The sequence below is a fragment of the Perca fluviatilis genome, chromosome 12, assembly GCF_010015445.1.
Source record: "Perca fluviatilis chromosome 12, GENO_Pfluv_1.0, whole genome shotgun sequence".
Lineage (NCBI taxonomy): Eukaryota > Metazoa > Chordata > Actinopteri > Perciformes > Percidae > Perca > Perca fluviatilis.
In genome coordinates, this window is record NC_053123.1 from 12,246,689 (window position 1) to 12,269,822 (window position 23,134).

At 39.1% G+C, this 23,134-nt stretch overlaps 4 protein-coding genes across 15 annotated transcripts in view; 1 reads left to right on the forward strand and 3 right to left on the reverse strand.

Moving 5' to 3' along the window:
* Positions 1-1,080: 1,080 nt before the first annotated feature.
* On the reverse strand, positions 1,081-6,814 carry LOC120570414 (claudin-14-like). Of its 7 annotated transcripts, none has more exons than XM_039818746.1 (5): positions 6,728-6,814; positions 5,127-5,244; positions 4,381-4,790; positions 2,532-2,793; positions 1,081-2,158 (listed from the first exon to the last, which is right to left on the reverse strand). In XM_039818746.1, exons 4-5 carry the CDS (start codon positions 2,763-2,765, stop codon positions 1,652-1,654), a joined length of 741 nt encoding a protein of 246 aa, XP_039674680.1. In that variant the 5' UTR covers positions 2,766-2,793; positions 4,381-4,790; positions 5,127-5,244; positions 6,728-6,814; the 3' UTR covers positions 1,081-1,651. The 7 variants fall into 7 exon arrangements, with proteins under 7 accessions (XP_039674680.1, XP_039674681.1, XP_039674686.1 ...); XM_039818747.1 differs by lacking the exon at positions 6,728-6,814 and adding an exon at positions 6,329-6,404; XM_039818752.1 differs by lacking the exon at positions 6,728-6,814 and having other exon boundaries at positions 4,381-4,694; positions 5,127-5,557.
* LOC120570413 (F-box only protein 47-like) lies at positions 6,416-14,569 on the forward strand. 2 transcript variants are annotated; one of them, XM_039818745.1, is made up of 11 exons: positions 6,416-6,528; positions 6,765-6,968; positions 8,775-8,936; positions 9,190-9,266; positions 9,597-9,671; positions 9,823-9,931; positions 10,115-10,288; positions 10,843-10,992; positions 12,427-12,569; positions 13,122-13,281; positions 14,362-14,569. In XM_039818745.1, the coding sequence occupies exons 2-11, from the start codon at positions 6,779-6,781 to the stop codon at positions 14,460-14,462; spliced, it is 1,341 nt and encodes a 446-aa protein (XP_039674679.1). In that variant the 5' UTR covers positions 6,416-6,528; positions 6,765-6,778; the 3' UTR covers positions 14,463-14,569. The 2 variants fall into 2 exon arrangements, with proteins under 2 accessions (XP_039674679.1, XP_039674677.1); XM_039818743.1 differs by lacking the exon at positions 6,416-6,528 and having other exon boundaries at positions 6,733-6,968.
* Positions 14,570-15,053: 484 nt separating this feature from the next.
* Positions 15,054-18,742, reverse strand: LOC120570415 (ADP-ribosylation factor-like protein 6). Of its 4 annotated transcripts, XM_039818753.1 has the most exons (9): positions 18,436-18,742; positions 18,187-18,237; positions 17,983-18,044; positions 17,791-17,859; positions 17,611-17,705; positions 16,839-16,968; positions 15,899-15,954; positions 15,744-15,756; positions 15,054-15,564 (listed from the first exon to the last, which is right to left on the reverse strand). In XM_039818753.1, the coding sequence occupies exons 1-9, from the start codon at positions 18,556-18,558 to the stop codon at positions 15,531-15,533; spliced, it is 633 nt and encodes a 210-aa protein (XP_039674687.1). In that variant the 5' UTR covers positions 18,559-18,742; the 3' UTR covers positions 15,054-15,530. The 4 variants fall into 4 exon arrangements, with proteins under 4 accessions (XP_039674687.1, XP_039674689.1, XP_039674690.1 ...); XM_039818755.1 differs by lacking the exon at positions 15,744-15,756; XM_039818756.1 differs by lacking the exon at positions 18,187-18,237 and having other exon boundaries at positions 18,436-18,741.
* Positions 18,743-19,284: 542 nt separating this feature from the next.
* Positions 19,285-23,134, reverse strand: part of epha6 (eph receptor A6) — a 210,808-nt gene continuing 206,958 nt past the window's right edge. For both annotated transcript variants that reach the window (XM_039817396.1, XM_039817397.1), the window contains exon 17: positions 19,285-21,658. In XM_039817396.1, coding sequence (XP_039673330.1) covers positions 21,544-21,658 — 115 coding nt within the window. In that variant the 3' untranslated portion in view covers positions 19,285-21,543. The remainder of the gene's footprint in view (positions 21,659-23,134) is intronic.

The window sequence follows — 23,134 nt, forward strand, 5'->3', positions numbered from 1 at the left end:
AACCTCTCCTCACTATCTGCTAGCTGCCTGTCCCCTGAACACACGTGAGCTGGTTGAGCCATCACTCCAGCAGCGTTAGCACGTAGGCTACTTCCACAATGCGTATTCATGACTCAACCAACAACTATCTTGTCAGTTATTGGCTGGAACATTGTTTGTTATGGTTTGTGGGGCAGGTTGGGGCAGTTTGTTTTTGTTGCCGTTTGTGGAGCCTGGGCTGTCTACAGAGACCACGTTTTTTTACAGTGTGTTCAGGGGACATGCAGCTAGTAGATAGTGAGGAGATGTTTGCTGTATGTGACAAAAAATGTTGTAGCCTAAAAAACGTGTCACATCACTTAGCGCACCTTTAAAATTTGACAGTATGGTGGTCATAACTGCAGTAAGGTTTCCTAGGTGTTAAACTGTAAATAATCAACACTGGGTTTTAGGGCAAAAAGTGTCACTATGTCACCTACTGTAGGTCTTTGTCACATAGAGCTGGGCAATATATCGATATTATATTGATATCGTGATATGAGACTAGATATTGTCTTAGATTTTGGATATCGTAATATGGCATAAGTATAGTCTTTTCCTGGTTTTAAAGGCTGCATTACAATAAAGTGATGTACTTTTCTGAACTTACCAGACTGTTGTAACTGTTCTATTTGCCCTTATCCACTTAGTCAATATATCCACATTACTGATGAATATTTATATAAAATCTCATTGTGTAAATATTTTGTGAAAGCACCAATAGTCAACACTACAATATTGTTGCAGTATCGATATCGAGGTATTTGATCAAAATTATCGTGATTTTTGATTTTCTCCATATCGCCCAGGCCTATTGTCACAGCAGATGTTTGGACTTGCCATAGCAGGAAAAGCACAGGTGGAACTAATACTGTTAACGATAGTTCTGTTCCATCTAAGTATCCCAGCAACCCAGGTCAATTAATCTCATTAATAACAGCTGTGTGTCTCTTTTTTTTTTTTTACTTTGACATGTCAAAATATGTGCTTTGAAAAATGCTTATAAAAACAACAAGTATTTCTATAAAGTACTAAGCTATGTCTAAATCATCAGAAAATGCCTTTGTTTATTTTTTTTATTTTCTTTGGCATGAAAATATTGAATACTGAGATAAGATATCATCCACTACCTTTGAAATAATTATTATATTTGAATTGGCTTTCAGAAAAAAAGTTAACCCCAACTAGAAAGTAGGCTACAGCAAGGAAGTGACAGAAAAATAGCAGATCCATTAACATGTGTGTTACAGTGTGTTTATAGTCTTTTCTGTAGCTATCTGCAGTAAAATGTTGCCACCTTCTGGTCCTTCAGGTACATAGCAGGAGGTCAACAGGTTTGAGGTCTCTATTCTCTCTCACACACTGTACGCTTTGTTAGGCTCTCAGATCTGGTCCTGTTAGAGGAAAGCCTGAGCAGTGTGTCACATTGTGATATCCTTTCAAAATCAGACTTTTGGTCAAACATGGTGATGTAAAATACTGTTTTTTAAACTTGTTTTATGGTAGAGAGGAGGCTAAATACTTGTTAAGATATATTAAAAAATGTTGGAGAAATGTTTAGTTGACTGTTTTGGTCTATGCAGCATCTTTTTCATTCATAACAGTCCCCATGGTTTTGCAGTTTTTGGGTTTCCTAGACGTAGTTATTGAGCCTATAGCCACTGCTGGAAAGGGAGCAAAGTGAAGGAGCATGACTGTCCTTCAGGGCCTCAGGGGGCTTGTAGGGTGGAGCAGGAGGGTAAATGTGGTTGAAGGCAGGGGGAGGTGATAATGGTTGATTCCTCTGCATATGGCGGGGCCTCTGTGACCTGCCACCACTGCTGCTCCAGCATAGCACCAATCCTCCAGTCAGACTAAGGCAGGCCGATGCGTAACCGAGGTACACGGCCAGGCCAATCTCATACCTCAGCCCGCTGGGAAGGAAGGGGTCATAGAAATCCATGATGACATCGTTTGTGGTCCAGGACACGGTGATCAGGCAGAGCAGGCCCGCACAGAGAAAACAAATCCCCCCACTTAGCAGCAGGGGAGACTTGATTAACGAGTCACGGGCGAAGCGGGTACACTTCATCCCCAGCACAGACAGCAGAGATGCCAGGACAGAGGTGACGCAAGAGAGCACCATGAGCGCCCGGGCAGCCTAATGTGGAAGAGAACAGACAAGCACTTAACATCGGGATTAAAAAAAAGATTCAGAGTCTAGCCTGTAGGGTTAGAAAACTGCAACTGCACTACTTGGTCATACCAGACCATAGTAACATACAACGAAATCTCCAAATTTCATTGTATGTTACTATGTACAATGACAATAAAGGCTATCTATCTATCTATCTATCTATCTATCTATCTATCTATCTATCTATCTATCTATCTATCTATAACTAACTAAGGAATGATTCACCTTGAATATTTTTCTTGATTAATCAATTAACTGTTTTGTCTATAAAATGTTTGAGTCAAAAGAAGTATCTTCAAATTCATTGTATTTTCGGACCAATGTGAATGTGTAGTACCTGCAGGTCGCGTGGCAGTGCCAGTAGAGATCTGTACAGCTCACATTGGTAAATGCCGGTACTGTGCCATACACACTCCATCCACAGGCCTTTCATGTAGACGGTGGCTGTGGTGATGTTGGAGCCCATATAGGCTGTGCTGCGCCAGTGGGGGAGCAGAGTTGCAACAACAGTTCCTGCAAACCCCAACAGCCCCAAGAAGAAGCCAAGGAGTTGAACCACCATACTGGCCATGATTTGCCAACTCGGACAGATGGTCAAACTGCAAAGTACAAAGTTACAGTTTGAAACCACTGTTGATGAGCTAGAAGGTAGGGATCGACCATTTTTTCAAGGCCGATACTGATTATTAGTAGTTAATGAAACCGATATTTAGAACCAATATTCATTTACACTGAAAATAAAAAATAAAAAAATCTTTAAGTCAAAATTAAGAATTTTGAATGTTCGTCAGGCATATAAAACGGCAATACAGATAATCTGCAAACTGCCAAAAAACGGCCCGATAATCGGCCAGGGCCAATAAACGCTCTAGCCCTAATAGAAAGAGACTATTTATGGACATTATGGACATTTGGATATTTCAAAATGCATATATCACTAAGTAGGCTCATGAATATACATGGAAATCCACAGATAACATAAGTAAAAAAAAGGAAAATCAACACACAGAAACACATTAAAAAAAGAAACACTTTCAGAACAAAACTACAGTCCCCCAGGCTGAAGATGAGGCTGGATTCCTCCTGTTATCTGCATGGTCTCCAGCAGTACAGTAAATTCCACTGAGCTTACATCCAGTCACAGAGTCTGAGCCATTTCTCAAGTGTCTCTGTTGTGCGGGCAGAAAAAGCTGTGGAAACTCTCTGGTGAGTGGCAGGTGTCTGCATCTGTAACTAATGAGAGCAGTGTTCAGCTTCACCTGTTTACCGCTCTCCTCTGGAGGGCAAACCACAGCAGTCTATTTGTTAAGCCCCCCACCACCCCCTCAGAAAAAGGAGAGAGAGAGAGAGAGAGAGAGAGAGAGAGAGAGAGAGGAAATTAAAGATTTACAGAAACCACCCAAGCTGAGAGTACTGTTATAAACAACTAACTTTGAACATTTTCACAGATCTGCAGAGTATTTGAGAGGAGGGACTGAATGACTTGATTAGCACTTCCAGGTGAAACTGTGACAATGAGGGACAGTGGTGATTTATGTTGTAACAATTGACCGACTTATATTATGTCCAATTTAATCTCTGTACTGAGATCACCTGGCACTCACTTGTACATTTTGAAATCCACACATGGCAGTAAAAAATCCACAATTGCCTAGTATTTAGTAAGAAACTCAATGAAAACACCCAAAAAATTACAATGTCAACCATGAAAATATTTTTTAATGAACTGGCAAATTATCACTTACCCACTTAAATGCAAAATTCCCCGCAAGAAGGAAACAGAGCGACTTTAAATTTGAAAGCAATGAAACCAAACTGTGCTGCTCATACAGATGCATTGTTTTAACTTCCCCAGAGAACAGAGGCTGTTTATAAAGCCTGATTATTGTTCAGTTAGACCTGACACTGTTGGGGCCTCGTAAAATATCACAGATACAAGCCTCATTGTGTTTACTCAATGATTGACTACACTGAAGGCATGACAAGTGAGCAACAGAAACAAAGGCAAGGCTGTGACAAGCATCGTGTTTCATGTTGGTTTGCCCACATATTAGCCCACCCAAGAGCAAAGCCAATGCAATATCCATTGTTCAAAATGTTTCGTTACTTGCCAATTGCAATGTCTACGATGCTTAACCTTTCGCATTTGAATATTTAGTAAAAACTCTCCACATTTGGATACTCACCAAAAAGGTCACACGAGGACTACAGAGCCATGGTCACAGGTGTCCAGACGGTACACTTCCAGATAAATAGGGCCATTGGCACTGATTCCACACTGACCAGCTCCTTATGTCTCTGCTGCTGCCTCAACGGACAAGGAATATGCGTCTGTGCTGCAGGATTGTCAGATATGTGACTGGGCAGTGTTAGATATCATCATCATCATCATCATTATCCCTGTCAGCATCAGGAGCATCATGTCAGAGATGACATGAGAGACGGTCCCAGTGATGGCTTGTTGCTCCAGACAGATCAACCCGTGAACCCGGAGGCAGAGCTGTGTTGCCAAGCAGAGACACACAGAAGAGATATTGTCCTCATTGGTTGTGCTGTTTTTGTCTCAATAATTCAGCTCTCTGCATCTCCACATCTTCTGAATGATTAATGGACAAAATAAAAAAAAAAAATCAATACACTGGTAAGCAACTTGTAGAAAAACATGAATATATTAACTACAATTATGGTCGATCAGCAGGCATATGAAAATAGGGCCCAGTTAGAAAAAAACGGTAGTTACCCTTTAAACAGTAAAAGCACTGCAAAGTTGATAGCCAAACTGTACTTGATAGTGATGTGGTAATGTATGTTTGTGTCCTGCAAGCCAGGTGAGGTAATTTAAAACTATAGTTTTATCTCTGGGTTCCTCTGAGGTCCATCTTCTTCCTTCGCAGTTCTCTCTCTCTCCCTCTGTGCCCCAAGTGTAACCTACCGTGACATCCTGTTGGTATACAAGGGCATTTTCCCGGCCCTTCCACTGGGTCCCCTGTGTAGTATTCAGTTCTCTGTAAGAGCTCTATAGTGAAGGGATGATCCTCTCCGAGGTCTGCCTGTGGGAGACGCCATTTGAATGTGGAACACTTAATAGTCTTAGTTAAGCAGAATAATCCCATGATTAGCAGCTGAGCATAGCTGGTCTGTTGTGCACAGTGCTGGAGGTTAACACAACCATAATCATGTGTACAGTACAGGTCTTCATTTTTGTAGTGTTTTATGTTCTTCAGAGGTCTGAAAAGCTGCACTCTTTTTGTACTGCACTGTCTAACCTTTCCAACAATATGCACATACACAACATTCTCAAAATATAGTACAAACTAGCATATAAAGGCCCTGCACTCCCACACAGGTCTCGGCCATTCTGGCTGATTAAACCTCTCTGCTGAGGTCAAGGTTGGGTGGAGCAATGATGGGAGTTACGTGAGGCCACTAAACTTCAAGAGCAATCTGTTACTGCTTCATGACTATTTGATATTTGAGAAAACGTTATTGGGACAAGGCCATGTAACCAACACAAAATAATTTTGTGAAAAAGCCACCTTACAAAAACAAAAAGTGAGAAAAAGAGCCGGGATGTACTGTAAATATAGTGTACTATTATTAGTCAGGGTTCAAATTAGCACCATTTAACGTTACCAGGCAAATGCCATATAGACAGTAAAAGAAATGCTGGTAAAATATGCAAGTGGCTGGTAGATTTTCACTCACCAGCCAAAAAAACAGGGTAATCTATTGAGTGGTTGTTAAAATTGGAACATTCACTAGCCATTTGGCTGGTGAACGAAAAAGTTAATTTTGAACTCTGAATACAGTATATTATGGGAGGCTGTATTACATGTCAGGGAAAATACTTAGCAAATTCAAGCACACTTTTCTTCCATGAAGCTCATTAAACATTACTGTAAGCAGCACTATAATTGTTTCCTTAGTGTAACCGACTGATGGTTAAGCAGGCCTAGTGTTACCTGGACCACCCACTATAACGTTAGCTAGCTACTACAATAATACTACACATAAAAACCTTTACAATTAACGCCAGTAGTGTTGTGCTACTTTTTCTTCACTTTAGTGAATATTAGCCACTGCTAATACTTCCTTGCCTTAAACGTTACTTTCGTGACATTTTGAATTATTTACCTTACTTGTAGTTAATAATGTATTTTAAGGATACTTCCCATGTATCGACGGAGAATCTTTTTTTTTTTTCATATGAAGACTAGCCAGTAAAGTTATTTATTTCGCGCCGTTGTATCATTGCCAGCGGGCACACAGCTGGCTCGACTTTTACAGATGACATTTGCTGCATATCGATATTAACGTTACTAAGTTAATTATTGGTAAGATACTCTATTGCTTTAACGTTGTATTCCTGTGTCCCAGCTACGACTACATAAAGTTAATGAAATCGAAAATCGAAACGCTAAAGAAGCTAGCTAAGTTAACTTTAGGTTGGCTAGCTAGCGTTAGCTATATAGACTTAGCTAGCATAGCTCTGCTTTTTCTGTGAAACTGTGGTTTTAGCTAACGTTAGGTTACCTTGAGAGTCAAATGTGCCTTATCTTGTTTAATACAGTCAATTCAGCGGCGATGGTAATGGTTAGGAAAGCCTCCAGAAATGCTGGGATCTACACACAGACACACAAATCCCGCAAGAGGACTCATCATCGGCCCCGTCCAACCAGAACCATCATGACCCGCAGCCAGTGTAACACCAGCGGTAGCTTCTTCTACAGGCTCCCGTCAGAGGTGTTTGACATGATCCTGGATAAACTATCTGGTAGGTGCAACTGGTTAGCCTAACATAACCTAATAACGTTCACTACATGCCCTTCAGAGTGTGATTGAAACTTTCACGTATTTTGCTGACTAACCTTAAGTACCTTTGCTTCTGAACTACATTTCTTCTGGGGATAAGAACAGATTAATGTCCTGATATTTTACGGTGCTTTGTTAAGTGTCTATCAGCAGTCATTGGATATTTTAACATGGGCAAATCACAAGCAAGTCTCAAGTCTTAACCTTCAAGTCTCAAGCAAGTCCAAATCATTTTTGTGACAATCAAGCAAGTCAAGTGAAGTCATAGCTTTGGTCAAGCAAGTCACAAGTCAAGTCATACAAAAGTTTCCATTTTTAAACAAGCTAAAGACAGTGGTTATAAACTGCTGGAGTTTTATTTGCATTTTTTCCTACTCAATATTCAAAAGACATTGCGTCCAAGACACATACATCTGAACAGTTTAAATTTATACAGATGGAAAAGCACAGCCTAAAACTGATATTAGGCCAACAATAAATCAACATACATATTTGTTCAGTATGCCTCAAACATGGCATCAAATCATGAAATTCATCAAATCATGAAATTCATTCAAACAATTCAAGTATAATGGTTTCTAAGTCAAATAATATTCTTTAAACATGCCTCACTTTTATGGGACAGAAACACATTCTTTAACCTTTCCTTCTCTTAAAGAAGAAAAAAAAAAACATTCTTTAAGAGAAGCTGAATCCCACCACCTTTGTGTAATTTGGAGAGATTGACTGAGTGTATTTATCACATGGAATGAATACAATATATTTGTCAGTGTATTTGTGAGTGAATGTGTGCATGTTTGAGAGAGAGAGTGAAAAGTTAATAATATTGGTGAGTGAATATGTGCGTGTGTGTGAGCGTGCAGTGTGTTGTGTGTGTATGTGTGCCTAGCTTTATACACATACTTACGTCTGCATGTGTGTGTGTGTGTGTGTGAAGAGAGAGAGAGAGAGAGAGAGAGAGAGAGAGAGAGAGAGAGATTGCAGTTTGTGTTGTGTGTGTAATATGTATGTATGTGTGTGCGTAGTTTTATTCGCTCTTACCGCCACCTTGAACAAAGAGGGGAGGGTGTGCTTATTCATGGCCCGAAAACTAAACTGTACATAAACGTCCAAATAGTGGTTCAGCTGAATGTGGGGACAGGAACCCGAATCTCTCCCGATTTGAATTGTCTGATGAAATTCAACGTGGTGGTGGTTGTAGTCGAAGATTTTCAGATGTGTATCCTTATAGCCAAACTTTATTATTTTTTCGGTGCATAGGGGTCCATGACATTAAGTTACTATCCGTTGCCAGTCTCATTTACTGACGGTCTTCCGCCGTGTGGCGCGTCATCATATCAACGGTTTCTGTGCATGCAACAGCAATAAAATCGTAACGTTTACTCCTCCTCAATATCAGAGGGAAAAAAAAATATATATATTTATTAAACAGAAAGTCAAGTCATTTCAAGTCATTAGACTCAAGTCTAAGTCAGGTCTCAAGTCATGAATATCAAGTCAAAGTCAAGTCGAGTCTTTTATGAATGTTTATCAAGCAAGTCTCAAGTCCTAAAATTTCCAACTCGAGTCAAGTCATGTGACTCGAGTCCCCCATGTCTGATGATCAATAATATAATCAATAATATTGTGGTTTGCATACACAGTGTACACAAGTACCAAATACCAAAAGATATACCGGTTAGTAAGTTAGTAAAGAAAACAATATGTGTTCATATTATTTGAAAATCAGTATATTTTCAAATATTTCAAACATGTTTGTGTTTGTCAGAGGTGGAGATCAGTGTGTTCAGCATGGTGTCCAAGGAAATCACTAGATACATTATGAACTACATCTCCACACTGGCCTGGAAGAATAAAACGATCATTCAAAGCTTTCACCACTCCACCTGCCTTGAACAGAGATCCATTATCGGACATTACAGAGACCTGGGTAAGTGGCAATGCATTGGCATGTAAGCTGAATGTTTGATCTTGTATAGATCTTCTCCAGACGGTATATGGCGAATTTATAACTTACATTCTGTTGATCTGTGTCAGGCATATCAGCCTCTCTCAGCATTTAACATACACTTGAATGATCACCACACAGTACTTGGGATAAGCTACCTTGTCAAGTGAAGGGATAGGAAAGACCAGAATTAGTATTTTTGTATTCTAATATGCTTTTGTGTTCAATGTCTTAGGTTTGTTATTCAAGAGATGTACCCTGTTGCTACCAACAAAGGACAGGTTAAAGTTTATCTTTAGCAAGTTTTCACAGGTAAGAAAAGGAGAGGTGAGAGGACAAGCAAGATTAGATAATGTGTTGTATTAAATGTCACATAAACAAAGAACATGTAATTACACCAGGCTAAATGGTTTAATTTATCTGATGGATTAGATTTATAGAGTATTTAAGACTAGTCATGAAAAAGCTAAATGGTTAGTAACATAGTGTAATTTGCCTCATTCCCTTACATCCTTTGGAATGCTGCACATGTATACATTGCAATGTTGTTGTTGAAACAATATGTTATCCTGCCCTAACATCTGTTGATCTATGTTCATGATGAGGCAAAATAAATAAAGTTGTCCCACTGATCTGTTTCAGATTCCATGCTTCCTGTTGGAGCAGTGTTTGGCACCAGACTGCATTGGCTTCTCCAGCTACGGAGTCTTCCTCCAGGTAAGGGCCTTATAGAAATACAGATCATGTCAATCATGATACCCTTTGTGTCCCATCCGAGTGCCTGAAAACATGTAAGCAGGGAAATATGACTCTTTTCTGTTATATTATTTATATAATATTTAGATGTGTTCTATTGAATACTTTACAGACACTGATCGCAGGTTGGGATGAGCTGGAGTGCCACAGAGTCTTCAACTTCCTTTGTGACTTCGCAAATCTGCTGCAAAAAATGGAGGCAGTCATTACTGGAAAACCAGGTGTGCTTTTCTGTTTCTGAAAGTGAAAATGTTACTGAATATAGAACAGGGTTTTTTTTTGTAGAAAAATGAAACAATCCTGGTGAAAACCTGGCGAAGTCTGCGTTGCACGCTTAGCTTTGTGAAAGCCTAAATGGACCTAATACAAAAAACATGTTTCTAAATTTGTTTGTCTGTCCTCAGGGGTGAGGTGGTACCAAAAGCTGCAACTCCGTCTATTCTGCCGTCAGGTTCTGTTGGACCCATGGCCCAACCAGTCGGAATGTCAGTTCTGGCTAATGCAACTCCTGAAACCTTGGCCCATGGTCAGCCAGGCACACTTACTGTTCATCCTCTATGGACCTCTGCTGCCTGAGGGTAAGATTACTTTCATACCTAAAGAAAGCAATCAGTTATTTGGGTTTGTATTCTTTTGACTTCATGAGAACAAAGTAATTGGGCTGATTTTTCTTTTGTTGAGAATGATGTTTCTGCATTTGTTAACACTGCCACTCTGAAAACGCGATCAGACTGTAATCCTTGCCTACAGAAAGCGCTGTGCAGTATAGTTAAAAAATGCAACAAATCGTATGTTAGTGGTGAGCTTTGTCCTGAAATGATTTTCTTTCTGTACCAGATTTCTCATCAGTAAAAAAATGACTGCTACCTCTTGGCCGTGGTTGATAATTATGTTGAAATGTTCATTAAAATACAAAATACAAGGCTATTGGGTTGAACTACCACAAGTGTTCAGTAGTTAAAAGCAAAGTATAGATGTATTATCAGGCCCAAATAAACCACTTATAGTGTCATACTATGGTGGAGGAGGCCTGGGTAACTTACAGTACATTGGTATTGGAGAACTTGGCTGCATTTTTTTATTGTGATGTGGTATAACACAGTTATTAAGTGAGGTTCCCTCCTCCATGCAGGCTCCCTCGGTTGGCAGGATCTGGTGGAGAGGGGCCTGCCTCACAGCGCTCTGTGGGACCTGGCCAGGGCCATCCTTCTGCTTTTCAGCAAACTAGAAGTCCAAGGCCAGTGCACCAATTCGCTGCTGTCAATCTTGGAGGAGCTCATTGGTATCATACTTCCGTGGTTCTCAAATGTTTTCATGTCACAGATAGACACATAGTAGTTAACTAGGGGTGTGACGAGACACTCAGCTCATGAGACGTGACAAGACACAAGATTTTAAATCTATTTTAAAGAAAACTACAATTAAGAAATATGACTGGAAAAATAGTCTCTCCTCAGAGAACCAAGGTTACAATGTAACCAAGCGTTTTATTGCAGCAGTATACAAGGAACTAGGCTGCTCTTGTATTGATTTATGACCATTTTAAGACGAGGGGAGAACATTTGTTTTCAAATTTAGTTTCAAAAGTAAAGTTAGGTTTTGCTTTCTGCTTCCAATTAATTTAAAAAAAGACAGAGAAAGGGAGCGATCTGCGTGAGTCAGTGTCACACTGAACTGCACGCTGCAGTCTGTGTGTGTGTGTGTGTGTGTCGGGCACGCGAGAGAGAGAGAGAGAGAGAGAGAGAGAGAGAAAGAAAGACGTACCCTCTAATGCTCAGACTGATCTCATAAAGTGGCGTATGGATGACACGGTAATTTGTATGCCATTTTGGCGTGTTATCAAGACTCATAATCACTTTTTAGCGTGTTTGTCAACGCCGTTCGGCCACCATTAACCTACATTACGGTGAATTATTGCCGTTGCGAGTAGTATGAAAGGATGTAAGTCCGCAGATGGGTAAAACACCGGACTTTCACCCAGGAGAGCCGGGTTCGCGTACCGCATGTGGCATGTTTATCAACTGTTTTTTTTTTAATTATTATAATTTTTTTTTAAGCCTTCCCCAATGTTTCTTTCCTAAACCCAACCATTTATTGTTTTCCTAAGCGTGTGACGTTGGTCACCGTCGTGTTTTTGTCGTTTTTTTAGTGTTAGTAAAGCCTTTCCCAATGTTCTTTTCCTAAACCCAAGCTTTTTGTGTGACGTTGTTGTCGCAATAGCGATAACGGCACGTTCTCGTGGATGTATGTTTACATCCGCTGTATACAGCATAGACATACACGTGGATAGCTCAAAATGCGTACAGATAACACGCCATTTGGCTTTAGGAAAGTGGCGTGTATGTTTTCGCAAAGTCATGATGCCCAACGCTGGCTTTTTTACCAGCGTTAGAGGCAGCTTTGTACAATTGCAACTCTGCTACCGCTCTGCAAAAGTGAACTCAGAGTCAACTTTGGCGAACGGGCAGGGGATCTTCAATGCTAATTTAGAGGTCCGAGCCAGATGTATTATAAGACCAACCACGTCAGACTTCATCTACTGGCGGCGTCTGCACTTGTGACCGATATCGCGAGACAATTTTTACCGTGATGAGAAGTCTCGTCACATTTTAATGTCGCGTGGGACGAGATCTCGTCACACCTCTAGTGTTAACCCCATGTGATAAGAAATGTAACTGATCGTCACCTTGGTTGTCCTCCTCCTCGTCATCTCCAGTCATTCCTCAGCCGTGGCATGTGGAGAATGTGGCTCGTCTGTTGGTGCTGTGTGGCAGCAGTCTCTGCTACACTGTTCTAGTCAGCAAGGCTGTCAATAGACGACTTCTTGAGACCTCCAGACTCATTGTGTACATCATACTGGTAAGAATACTAGTTATTTTATCATCAGCTGAATAAATGAAAAGAAATGTAAGCCTTATTTATGGTTAAACTGGTCAGTTTGCATTTAGTTGTGAATCAGATATTGGCCAGCATTATCCATCTCTCATTTGATTTGATATGATGCAATTAGACTACAAAGTCATTGTACAGTTGATTCATATTAGATTGAACATAGATTAAGGACAAGTGTGCAGAATAGCTTCAGCAGACAGGGAAACGATGGTATTTCTCTTTGTTAACTATGTCTGTAATTGTTTCTCCTGACTGCATTTTATTATATGCTTGATTTCCTTTATGTTAATCAAAAATCTTTTGACCAATTGGCCTTGTTTATTTTCACTGGTCATGGTAGGAAAAGCAGTAAGCTATGCCAGGTAACCTGTGCACAACACCAGGACCTTGGACCTGACCTTAATTGAAATTATTATTAACTAACAAATTGTTAATTTCATTAATTAAAGCTACGACAACATCTGTGCTGTAAAAAGGCATATTGGTCCAGTTTTCTGTTTTGTATGGCTTCATCCTTAGGTGTGTGAGAAAGACGGCTATCACATGTCCTGGGCAGTGAAAATGGTGCAGCAGATCTGCAATGTCTTCACCACGGCTCCTGAAAGGTTCGGCTTCATCCAACAACTGGAGAACATGTTTTCCGAAGTCACCAGGGAGTTTTTTGAGTTTTCTGTTGCAGGTGAGGTGGGACAGCTCAATTTTATTTCATTCTTTCGTTCTTTACTCGTGGTACCAAAAATTTATCTTGAAAGGAAAAATAATTCCTTGCATCAAGTAATACCACACTTATTTGATATTGCAATCATAAAAGTATGAAGAAACAATAAATACAGCATTACAATGGTGGGCAAAGCTACAATAATAAAATATTGAAAGAAAAATGACAAAACAAACAAGGAAATCACAACATATGGGCAGATGATGCAAACAATGTTGAGGGGCAGGCAGATTTAAATAGTTACCAAATAAAATATGCAAAATTTACAGATGTGGATATATACAATCATAAATAAATTATATTATGTATGTATGTATGTGTGTACGTATGTATGTTTGTATGTATGTATTCTGTATCCAGAGAATAAACGGGTGATGGGTGGCTGTGCATATGTGTGACAGCTCAGACAGATGGGATTTTATTGGGAAAGGCTCATTTTACCTTAATTTATCAAAAACATTTTTGTCTCAATTTCGCTACCCAGAGCAAACCCTCATTTGTTTGCCTTTGATTACGTCCTTCCTTGAATTTTTGCACCCATTTTATCGACACCCATGCTAATGGGCAATAAAAGATCTGGAGTCGTGCATTCATTACATTATTTAACTATCTGCTAATGTGAATTTATGAAAAAAACATAACTGTTTCAAGCTCTATCTGCTATAGAATGGGTTTTGCCATCCAGTATGCCATTAAAAAAACAAAAACTGGAGTGATTTCAGACTTACTGAGTGAAAATTCTTGCCACTCTCAAAAACATTCACATAATTCGTATGTATATATACATATAATTCCCAACCTCTTTGGCTTTTAAGTAAGTGAAAGTTTTACTGAGGTAGATTTGAGAAAAGCTAGAAAAAACTTCTTTTTTTGCTACTGCATTTTGTTAATCATATTGTGACCACCTAGATTTATCTCCCAACTCCTAGATGTTGGGAACCACTGCCCACAATAGTTCTTTGAATACCTCCACAGTGCCTCGGTTTCAAATGAAAAGCGGTATAAAAAGGAATTACTGTAATCACCTTCATCTGTTCTCAGGGAACCATCTTGACGACAGGGAGACTTTCCAGACCCTGTGTATCCTCCTGGACTCCAGTGCTCGCTTCCACACTAAATTCCTCCACATGTTCCTCAAATAGGAATGATGCAGATTAAAAGTGACAATGGAGAGAAGGAAGAAAAGAAAAGAAAGAAAGAAAGAAAGAAAAAAAACGTAAATAATGAAGGGGGTTAACGATAAACAGATTGAAAGAGAGTGATGGACCTTAATAACAATAGTCAGACTTGGAAAAGGCGAGTGTTGTCATGGCAGCCTTAAAAGTTCAGAGAAATCTGAGGGTGGAATTGGTTATCAGTTCACTATACGCTATAACCAACATTGCATGTGTTGGTTAAAAGGGCTGTTAAATTACTTTGGCTAAACAGCATGGTTATTTGTACAAATTTTATATTTCTCTCATAGTTTCAAAATCTTGTTATTCGTGAAGATCTTGCATGCAAATTTTTGTAAAAATGTAATATTTATTCATTAACAGTAACAATATTTATTGACATTATTTATTATTTATTCACATTGAACCTTTCTGTAAATGTAGTGATATAATTATTACATTGTTTTTGTATAATTTATTAAATTGGTATTTTCAATTTTAATTTGTCTTCATTTACGCATTTTATTTCTTTTTAAAGGCAGCATGTCCTCCTTCTAAAAATAGAAGAATAGCACACACTCAGCAAAAAACAAGCTTTTATTATCCTCCAGGTAGTACAATATTCAGCACTGACAGCATTTTCAAAAAAAAAAAGCTTAGTCGATGAAATTTGTTACATTTAAATGATGTATCATGGAATAAAAAAGAAGCTGCTTCAAATAAAAATGTTTATATGTTACTGAATACAGAAACAACATTAGGCTTTTTTTTGTTTACAGTATGTTATTCAGACTGCATTTACAGTTTTGTAATGATGTACTGTAACTATTAGGCGCTTTAAAAAAATCAATTTACATAGTAACCCTATACAAATTAAGCTATGACCAAGATTTTGTTTTCCAAAGAAACATGGTTTCAAAGTTGTAGCATGCACAGGAAGTACTAAGCTATTTGACAGTGAAGTTTAAGGCCTACAACATCAAGTGTGATGAATACTCCAAGTGGTAAATTAGATCCAGTTACCACATCCACATCACGTCCATGGTCACAGGCATTTCAGTCATTCATGTGCTCATTGTTTTCATATGATCTGGCAGGAGAAAAACAGAAACATAGATTTTTATGGATTTTTCTCTTTAGTGTTAACAACAGCCACACATACCTGCTGTTTTAAGTAATGCTCATTTGGCATACCATGACTTAAATACCATCCAAAGAGATACTGAGATAAAATCTACCACCACAATCACTATACATGTTGATACTTACTGTGCAATTTGTTCTATGGGTATGGAAAAAAAAAAACATGTCTTAATACTGACAGCATTTGAACATTGAAATTCTAAGCACAATTTAACATGGCCTTTTTGTTTCTTTTGGCCCAGTATGACAGTTTTATGAAATGTACTGGACAGACACATTACCTTGTAGCCAGTCCAACCCTTCCTGGAGACCCTCTCCTTTGATAGCATTGCTGGCACTGAAAATAAATAAGAAGTCAAGGAGTTAATCTCCTTGTAGTCTCGCTTTGCCAGACCATCCACACGCTGCGGAGCGGAGGAGGGTCTGGCTACTCCACACAGCATTCCGGGATGGTAGAAAAACTTGCTCTGGTTTATTGGCATTTCTTTAAACCAATCACAATTGTCATGGGTGGTGCTAAACTCCACACAGAGCCGCTGTAAAATAGTCTTGCAACAGAAAACTCAGATTGGACAGATAGTCTAGCTAGCTGTCTCAGTTTACCCTGTAGAGATCTGAGGAGCAGTCAACCATAGTCCTCATGAATCCACCAAAGTTTAAAATTCCAACACAAAGGAAATGGACATCGGTGAAAATACATGCATCCGGCAGAATTTCCTGTGGCACCGCAGCAATTCCGGAAGTGGAACGTCGGGGATATAGACTAATCTCCTTGTGGCACTTTCTCACCAGTTTTCTTGGATCCTGGATGTTTAAAGCTGCCTAGCTCTTAATCCATCTGCCTCCCATCTGCCTAATGAGTAAACAGGGTGGTAAACACTATGTTACTACTCTGTATAAGACTTTAATCTGTAACTCTTGAAGCACAAAATGTTGAGGATCGGGAAGAGGCAGGGCTTGGCTCAATTCAGCCAATTGAATCCAAGTGCACTTACTTCAAACTACTCATCAATATCTCTGGAGGTGGCTTTGGAGCCTTTGCTTACAGACCCTTTATCAGGGTGAATATTTCTACAATTATGTGGCCACATCAATGTCACAGCATCCTTGTAGGACTTGACCAGAGTACTATAAGTGAGAATCAGAAAGAATTATGAACTAAAGATTGGTTTGGAATGACTATGTGTGGCCTGTTTGGAAAAGCAAGGACAGATATTTTACCAGATGTTCCAGGGTTTGTCTTTGATGTTCTCTAAAGACAACATCTGTGAGACTTTGACAGAAGACATGGCATCACGCAGATCCGTCTTGTTAGCGAAGAACAATACTGGTATCTTTTTGTTGCGGATATCTGGATAGTAAGACAGACATGAAGACCAGTGAATCATTGGCAAAGAGGAAGATACAAATCTTTTTATTTTTTTTGTTTATCCAATAAGGAGTTAAGTATCAGCAAAGTGTATAGTTTGTGTAGACATATAGCCTATCTTTAAATGTGATTATTCTTAATTAATATATTAAAAAGTTGTACCATATTGGACCAAGTGCCATGATGGAGGACTAAAACTAGCAGGTTTTCATTAACTTAACGTGACACACAGTGATTTCTACAAAATTTTTTGGCCAGTAAAATGAATTTTTATAGTCTTAAGCTTAGTTTTTCATGCCACATGGTTGAACATGCCAGATTCAGACAATGAGTATACTAACAACTTAATTCCAGGACACTGTTAATAGTATTACTAATGCCTGCAAAGAAACGCCCATTCAAACTGTATCATTTCTATTATTTCACAGAATATGAACCATGCCTGACAATGTATTTTGTAAAAGGCCACAGTTGGTGTCATATATCATTACGGTATAAATATATATTGTAAATATTAATACATTTATACAGTATATGTCAATTGTGCATTCTACTGAAAAGAAATAGGATCCATACTGTGTCTTTATACAAATGAGTTAAAACAGCATTGCCGGTATTTTGTACCTTCGTGATTGAGAAGAGTTTCTAGCTCCTCTTTGGCAACAACCATTCTCAGTTTGTCACCGCTATCAATGACAAATATGATGGCATGGCTCTCTCTAAAGAAAGACAAGAGAAGAAGTTATAAATGACAGACTCATGTTACAGTGATGCATTTTGATAAGCATGTTGTGTGTTTCATACTTGTAGTAATGCTCCCATAGGTTTCTATATCTGCTCTGCCCAGACATATCAAAGACCGTAAAAGACAGGCTGCATGCAGAAAAAAAAGAGAGTAGAGACAGCTGAGAGCGATACTTTTATGCTGCATTTTTATTTTTTTTATTTCATGTCTGTCAAAAATAATAGTGATAAATATACATTATACATTTCTACCTTGAACTCTTGAACTTCTCAATGTTGAAGCCAATTGTTGGGACTATATCAGGTGCCGGTGTCTGCGCACACACAGTCGCACGCACACATGTGCGCACACACACACACACGCGCACACACACACACACACACACACACACACAGCCAAGTAATGGCAAAAGTATGTCAACAAGTAGTATAAGAAAAGTAAAATATGGGCTTTACCTGACTAACATGTTTCCATTCTTCTGACAATGGGCCTAAATGATTGGAATTCTGAAAGCAAGCAATCAGTGAATGATTGCAGTGAAATAAAGGGAATTTTGACAGGCCTTGCCCCAAATGATCATGGTATAGATTAAGATTTTAAAAAAATGCAACAAGTTTGTGTACCCACATTACAGACTACGGTACACAAAGGCCTCTCACTTTTTCTAACAAAATAACTTTAATCCCACAGTCTCATGTACTTACATTAGACGGTTTGAGTTGGTTGATGATGGTAGTTTTGCCACTGTTGTCCAGTCCCAAACACAAAACGTTGACCTCTTTTTTCCTCAGGCCGAGCCAGCCCGACAGTTTATCCAGCAGCCCCATTAGACTTGATTGACGCTACAACATTTAAATTGTAACGCATCACCCCATGGATAGTCTGACTATTGGAAATTAAATATAATTTACAAATTCTCTGCAAATTCTCCTAATGATAAACATAGCCGTGGATCGTGAGTTCCCAGTCCTTGCTTTGAATAGTGTCACAAGCTGAGATGCTGCCTTGGTATATGTAATCCTATTAAGGCGATTTAAGCTCTGTGAACCACCTGGTGACAAGAGTATGGAGCTCTCCAGGCCCCCTATCCTGATTTCCTACTCTTACTTTACTTTAATTGGAGTCACCATCAATCTGTTTTGTCATTCTGTGTGTTTTACACTGTGAGTGTTGATGTAAATCTACGGTAAATGAAAAATATAAAAAAATAAAACAGACCGCTCCAGGCCTGTAGCTGGTCAGTGATTCAACAGCTCCATCTCTTGGTTATCAGTTATGTGCACAACTTCATGTAAGTTGCCAGGTTGAAGAGGTGGTACAGGTTTGATATATTAGACAATCATTTACATTAAAAGGTAATTGAAGAGATAACTCTGAGATTTGACTGCCTCGGAGAGGTTTTTTTCAATGGGTAGCAAGGTTTCTCCTTAATTTTAGCATTTCACAACAAGGACATTTCACAACCTGAAAGATACAAGATAGCAATAATTCATTTAAATCAGTGCCGTTTTGATTTTGATTAAGAAATGGAAACAAAATTAAATGAGCAGTCAACCACCAGAACTGTTCGTCTTTATTTGCAAATAAATATTCGCTGTAACTGCCTCTTACAGTGTGGAAGATCTACAACATCTCTTTGGAAATTATAGAAAAATAAAATACAAGAATTATAAGTATACTTGTACTTTGTACAAAATAACGTTCTAACATTGCTCAGCAGTAGAACATGCTAAACAAACAGCATCTGATATTCTTCTTAGTCTGTAGAAGGATGGTGACCGCGAGCGTGCGTGCGCAAATACTTTGTATGTGAGTGTATATGTGTGTTTGGATGTGTGTGTGCACCTTTCCTACTCCTGCAGGCTGGGATGCATAACTATGCTGTGACCGAAAGGCACAGATCTCTAGATCCAGTCTGCCTTTGACATTAATCATCGAGCCACAATTCGTAAGAAAAACCATTGCTGTAGAGGGGCGGTCGCTCTCTTGAATATGGAATACAACTCAAAGTAATGGCTAGGTCCTGTGACTGCACTGAAACTTATGAACCACACCTAAAGTGTCTCTGTCTTGCATGGTTAACGGACTGTAAGGCATTCTACGTGAGTGTGTGTGTGTGTGTGTGTGCGTGTGTGTGTGTGTGTGTGTATGTAAGTAAGTGTGTTTGTTACTGTTGATTTAAGAATGACACATGAGTTATGATGCTGCTGTTTATATTTATTCTCCCTCTGCCGTCATTAAAGTCACTTACTGTCTCTGCTGGACAGCTCTGTCCTGATCACATAAACCATAGACTACTCACCGGTTTCTATCCACCAGGTTTTAGCTACTTCTGCTGCCCCCAACTCAACTAACTGGCTATATTCTGCAGCAATGCCTATTCACCACTTAGTTAGCGGATGAAGAAAAATGATTATTTTAATGGCAAACATCTGACAAATTGACATTATCTACTGCAGATCCAACAATTTTCATTCCAGACTACATCTATGTACACTGGTTTCCCATATTGCCACAAATGCCACAACCTTCACATGACCACAATTTAAAAACAGACTGGAGTAGAGCTTTGCATCTACGACACACTATTCTGCTCTGACATCTTAGATCAACTTTGTCCACGAAATGCACTGCATTAGTGCGTGTTCAGGCAAAAAGAAAATGAATGTATATTAAAGCATTTCGGCTAATTCTGAAGAACCATATAAGTCCATGTTTAGTTTCCAGACAAACATCTCCTATCTATATCTAAATTATGTTAACATTCATATGTTAGGACAGTGGAGATTGTGTACTTTCAGGCAATGTATAACATTTACAATCCAAAATAAATCAGGCTTATCGTTACACAACTGCGAGTACACTGGTTGCTAAAAACTGTCAGAATAGACTTGTATGGTTATTCATCTGAAGGCAACGGATCCAGTTCTGCAAGGTAAGCATGTGACAATAGAAACAGGTGGATGGTGTGGTGGGAGCCTCATGTTAACATGTCAACAAGAGTTCTCTCATTGCACAATTCTTCATCTTTCTCTGAGATACTGAGGTGACTGCATAATACTGTATTGCTGATTCGGATAAAAATCTGAAATAAATAAAACATCTTAAATAAGATCCAGATTTACTAGGGCTTTCACATACAGGACTGCACATATATAGATATTAGGTTATGATAATAATTATCGATTAATTGTCTATACACTTTTGAACATTCAAGAAATCTCCATAACTTGCTTCTCACTTCTTTATTCAAGTATTCGCATACCAGATTCTCTGGAGAGAGGGTTAACTAAAGCAAAGCAAATAACACCTCCATGATAAATAATCAAACTCTGAAATAAAAGATATTGAGGATACTTTTCGATTGCACACCCGATAGCAGCTACATGAGCACATAACTCAGAGCGAGAAAATGGCAAAAAAAGAAGAAGAAAATAGTCAAAAGTTCCGGTAGATTACGTTTGCAAATCTACATCTCTAGATATTGTTGCTTCACACACAAAGTACTGCTGCTGCAACAAGGCATTACATTCCCCTAAGTGAGGGCCTGGGCCCGTCTTTAAAGTCGATCAGGCTGCAATAGTCTGGCAGAGCCAGGTATACTGGGTAAGGGGTGTATAGTAGGAAAAAGTCTGTTACTAATGGATGTGAGGGAGACCAGGGGGCAGTCTGCTGTGGTAGTCTGTCCAATTGCCTCCTTAATGAGGGGTTAAGACTCAGGCACAGGCTGTAGGCTGTCTGTCCAATGGTCTAGACTTCACTTCCCTCTGGTCCATCTATCTGTCCATCCCAGGTTGTGTTAAAGGTTGTCCTCATACATGAAAACCCTTCTCCTGTTCGTGCAGTAGCTGAAGGCGGAGGGTCTGTACGCTGCTGGTGATCCGCCTCTGGTGGCCGATCAGCTCCACCCCTATACGCCTCACATCTCTAGGCCGAGAGGGGAAACACAAAAACAAACACACACAAGACGCTTTAAGTCTTACTCGTGAGGACTTTTCATTGACTTCATTTATTGCCTCATTTTTTTCTTCTTCAGGGAAGCCCTTTTCATCACGTAGGCAATGTTAACTCTGTCTGGTAAAAGGATGTGATGTTTTGATCACAAATGTGCTATAAGCGTCATTAACTGTCCTCAGTCATAAGGGCTGAGTGAAGATTAAAAAAAAGGATCTCACTTTGAAGTACATCCCTCATTTTTCTATCCTTGTAAAAACATCTTATGTATGTATGTATGTATGTGCACACTGAGTTTATGTAAAACTAAACATATTTATCCTACAACCACAAGGCTGTATCAACAAATCAAAAAGGGGAGCAAAATCTCAAACATGTTTTTTTATTTTTTATAAATGATTGACTTGGTAACTGTCCAAAGTGTTGAAATTTGGCTCCCCTCTTTTGATTGGTTGTTACACTCTGTGGCTCAGTATGTTATTTCACACTGTGAATTAGATGCCGGACCATGACCAAAACATCACGCCTTTAATTAGCTCGGGACTGATAGTGTGCTGGAATTTAATTTCTTCTTTCAAATGGTTTCATTTTCATAATATATACCCGCATTATAAAACATCTCTTTTGTATGTAAAAAAAAAAAACAAGCTCATTAAGTGATGTAAACACTTAGAGAAATAAAACAAACTAAATTAAGAAAGGTAAACAATTAAGTAATTAAAGGACTATTCTTGTAATTTAGTATTACACGTACATAACGTTGGGGAGCTTGTGTCATCAAACAGCAGAAGCTGAAATATCCTGTATTTTACCACCTGGTATGAGTCTTGTGCCAAAAACCCTGGATCCTACACTTCCCATTATGCAACTTGACAATGTTTTTCATTAAAAAAAAAAAAAAAAAACTCCTTGCCTGAAGAACACCCAATTTCACTTTATGAGGTGTTTTAACATTAATATGAGTTCCCCCAGCCTGCCTATGGTCCCCCAGTGGCTAGAAATGGCGATAGGTGTAAACCGAGCCCTGGGTATCCTGCTCTGCCTTTGAGAAAATGAAAGCTCAGATGGGCTGATCTGGAATCTCCTCCTTATGAGGTCATGCGAAGCATGGCAGTTGGTCAAGGCCATACCCCCACCCTCCACCTTGCCTCCCCCCTCTCTTCCTCAATAACATTTAAAGCTACAGACACAGAAATGGCAAATACTAAGGAAAGCTCATTGTTGGACTGGCTCTAGTGGCTGTAATTCTGCACCAAGGCTGAATTTCGGGAAAGAGACTTCAGATACAGTATTAGGGGACCGCTGAGGCTCTACTAGACTTTAAAGTCTCAAGCTGAATTTGATATAACCCTGATTACATCACTATGCCATCATCAGGGTTACTAACAAGTAAACTGAACTTCATGAGTAATTATTATTATTGGTGTGTCCCTTTATATCACCACTGCT

What these genes read in the sequence shown, in the direction of transcription:
- LOC120570414 (XM_039818746.1), bottom strand. Translation starts at nt 2,765, where the DNA reads ATGGCCAGTATGGTGGTTCAACTCCTTGGCTTCTTCTTGGGGCTGTTG. An exon ending in CACTGCCACGCGACCTGCAG is followed by an intron (nt 2,159 to 2,531) that starts GTACTACACATT and finishes CTTCCACATTAG; the next exon opens with GCTGCCCGGGCGCTCATGGT.
- LOC120570413 (XM_039818743.1), top strand. Translation starts at nt 6,740, where the DNA reads ATGTGCCTTATCTTGTTTAATACAGTCAATTCAGCGGCGATGGTAATG. An exon ending in GCTACGGAGTCTTCCTCCAG is followed by an intron (nt 9,672 to 9,822) that starts GTAAGGGCCTTA and finishes AATACTTTACAG; the next exon opens with ACACTGATCGCAGGTTGGGA. An exon ending in TTTTGAGTTTTCTGTTGCAG is followed by an intron (nt 13,282 to 14,361) that starts GTGAGGTGGGAC and finishes ATCTGTTCTCAG; the next exon opens with GGAACCATCTTGACGACAGG.
- LOC120570415 (XM_039818753.1), bottom strand. Translation starts at nt 18,558, where the DNA reads ATGGGGCTGCTGGATAAACTGTCGGGCTGGCTCGGCCTGAGGAAAAAA. An exon ending in AATGGAAACATGTTAGTCAG is followed by an intron (nt 18,045 to 18,186) that starts GTAAAGCCCATA and finishes GTGTGTGCGCAG; the next exon opens with ACACCGGCACCTGATATAGT. An exon ending in AACTCTTCTCAATCACGAAG is followed by an intron (nt 16,969 to 17,610) that starts GTACAAAATACC and finishes CTTACTATCCAG; the next exon opens with ATATCCGCAACAAAAAGATA.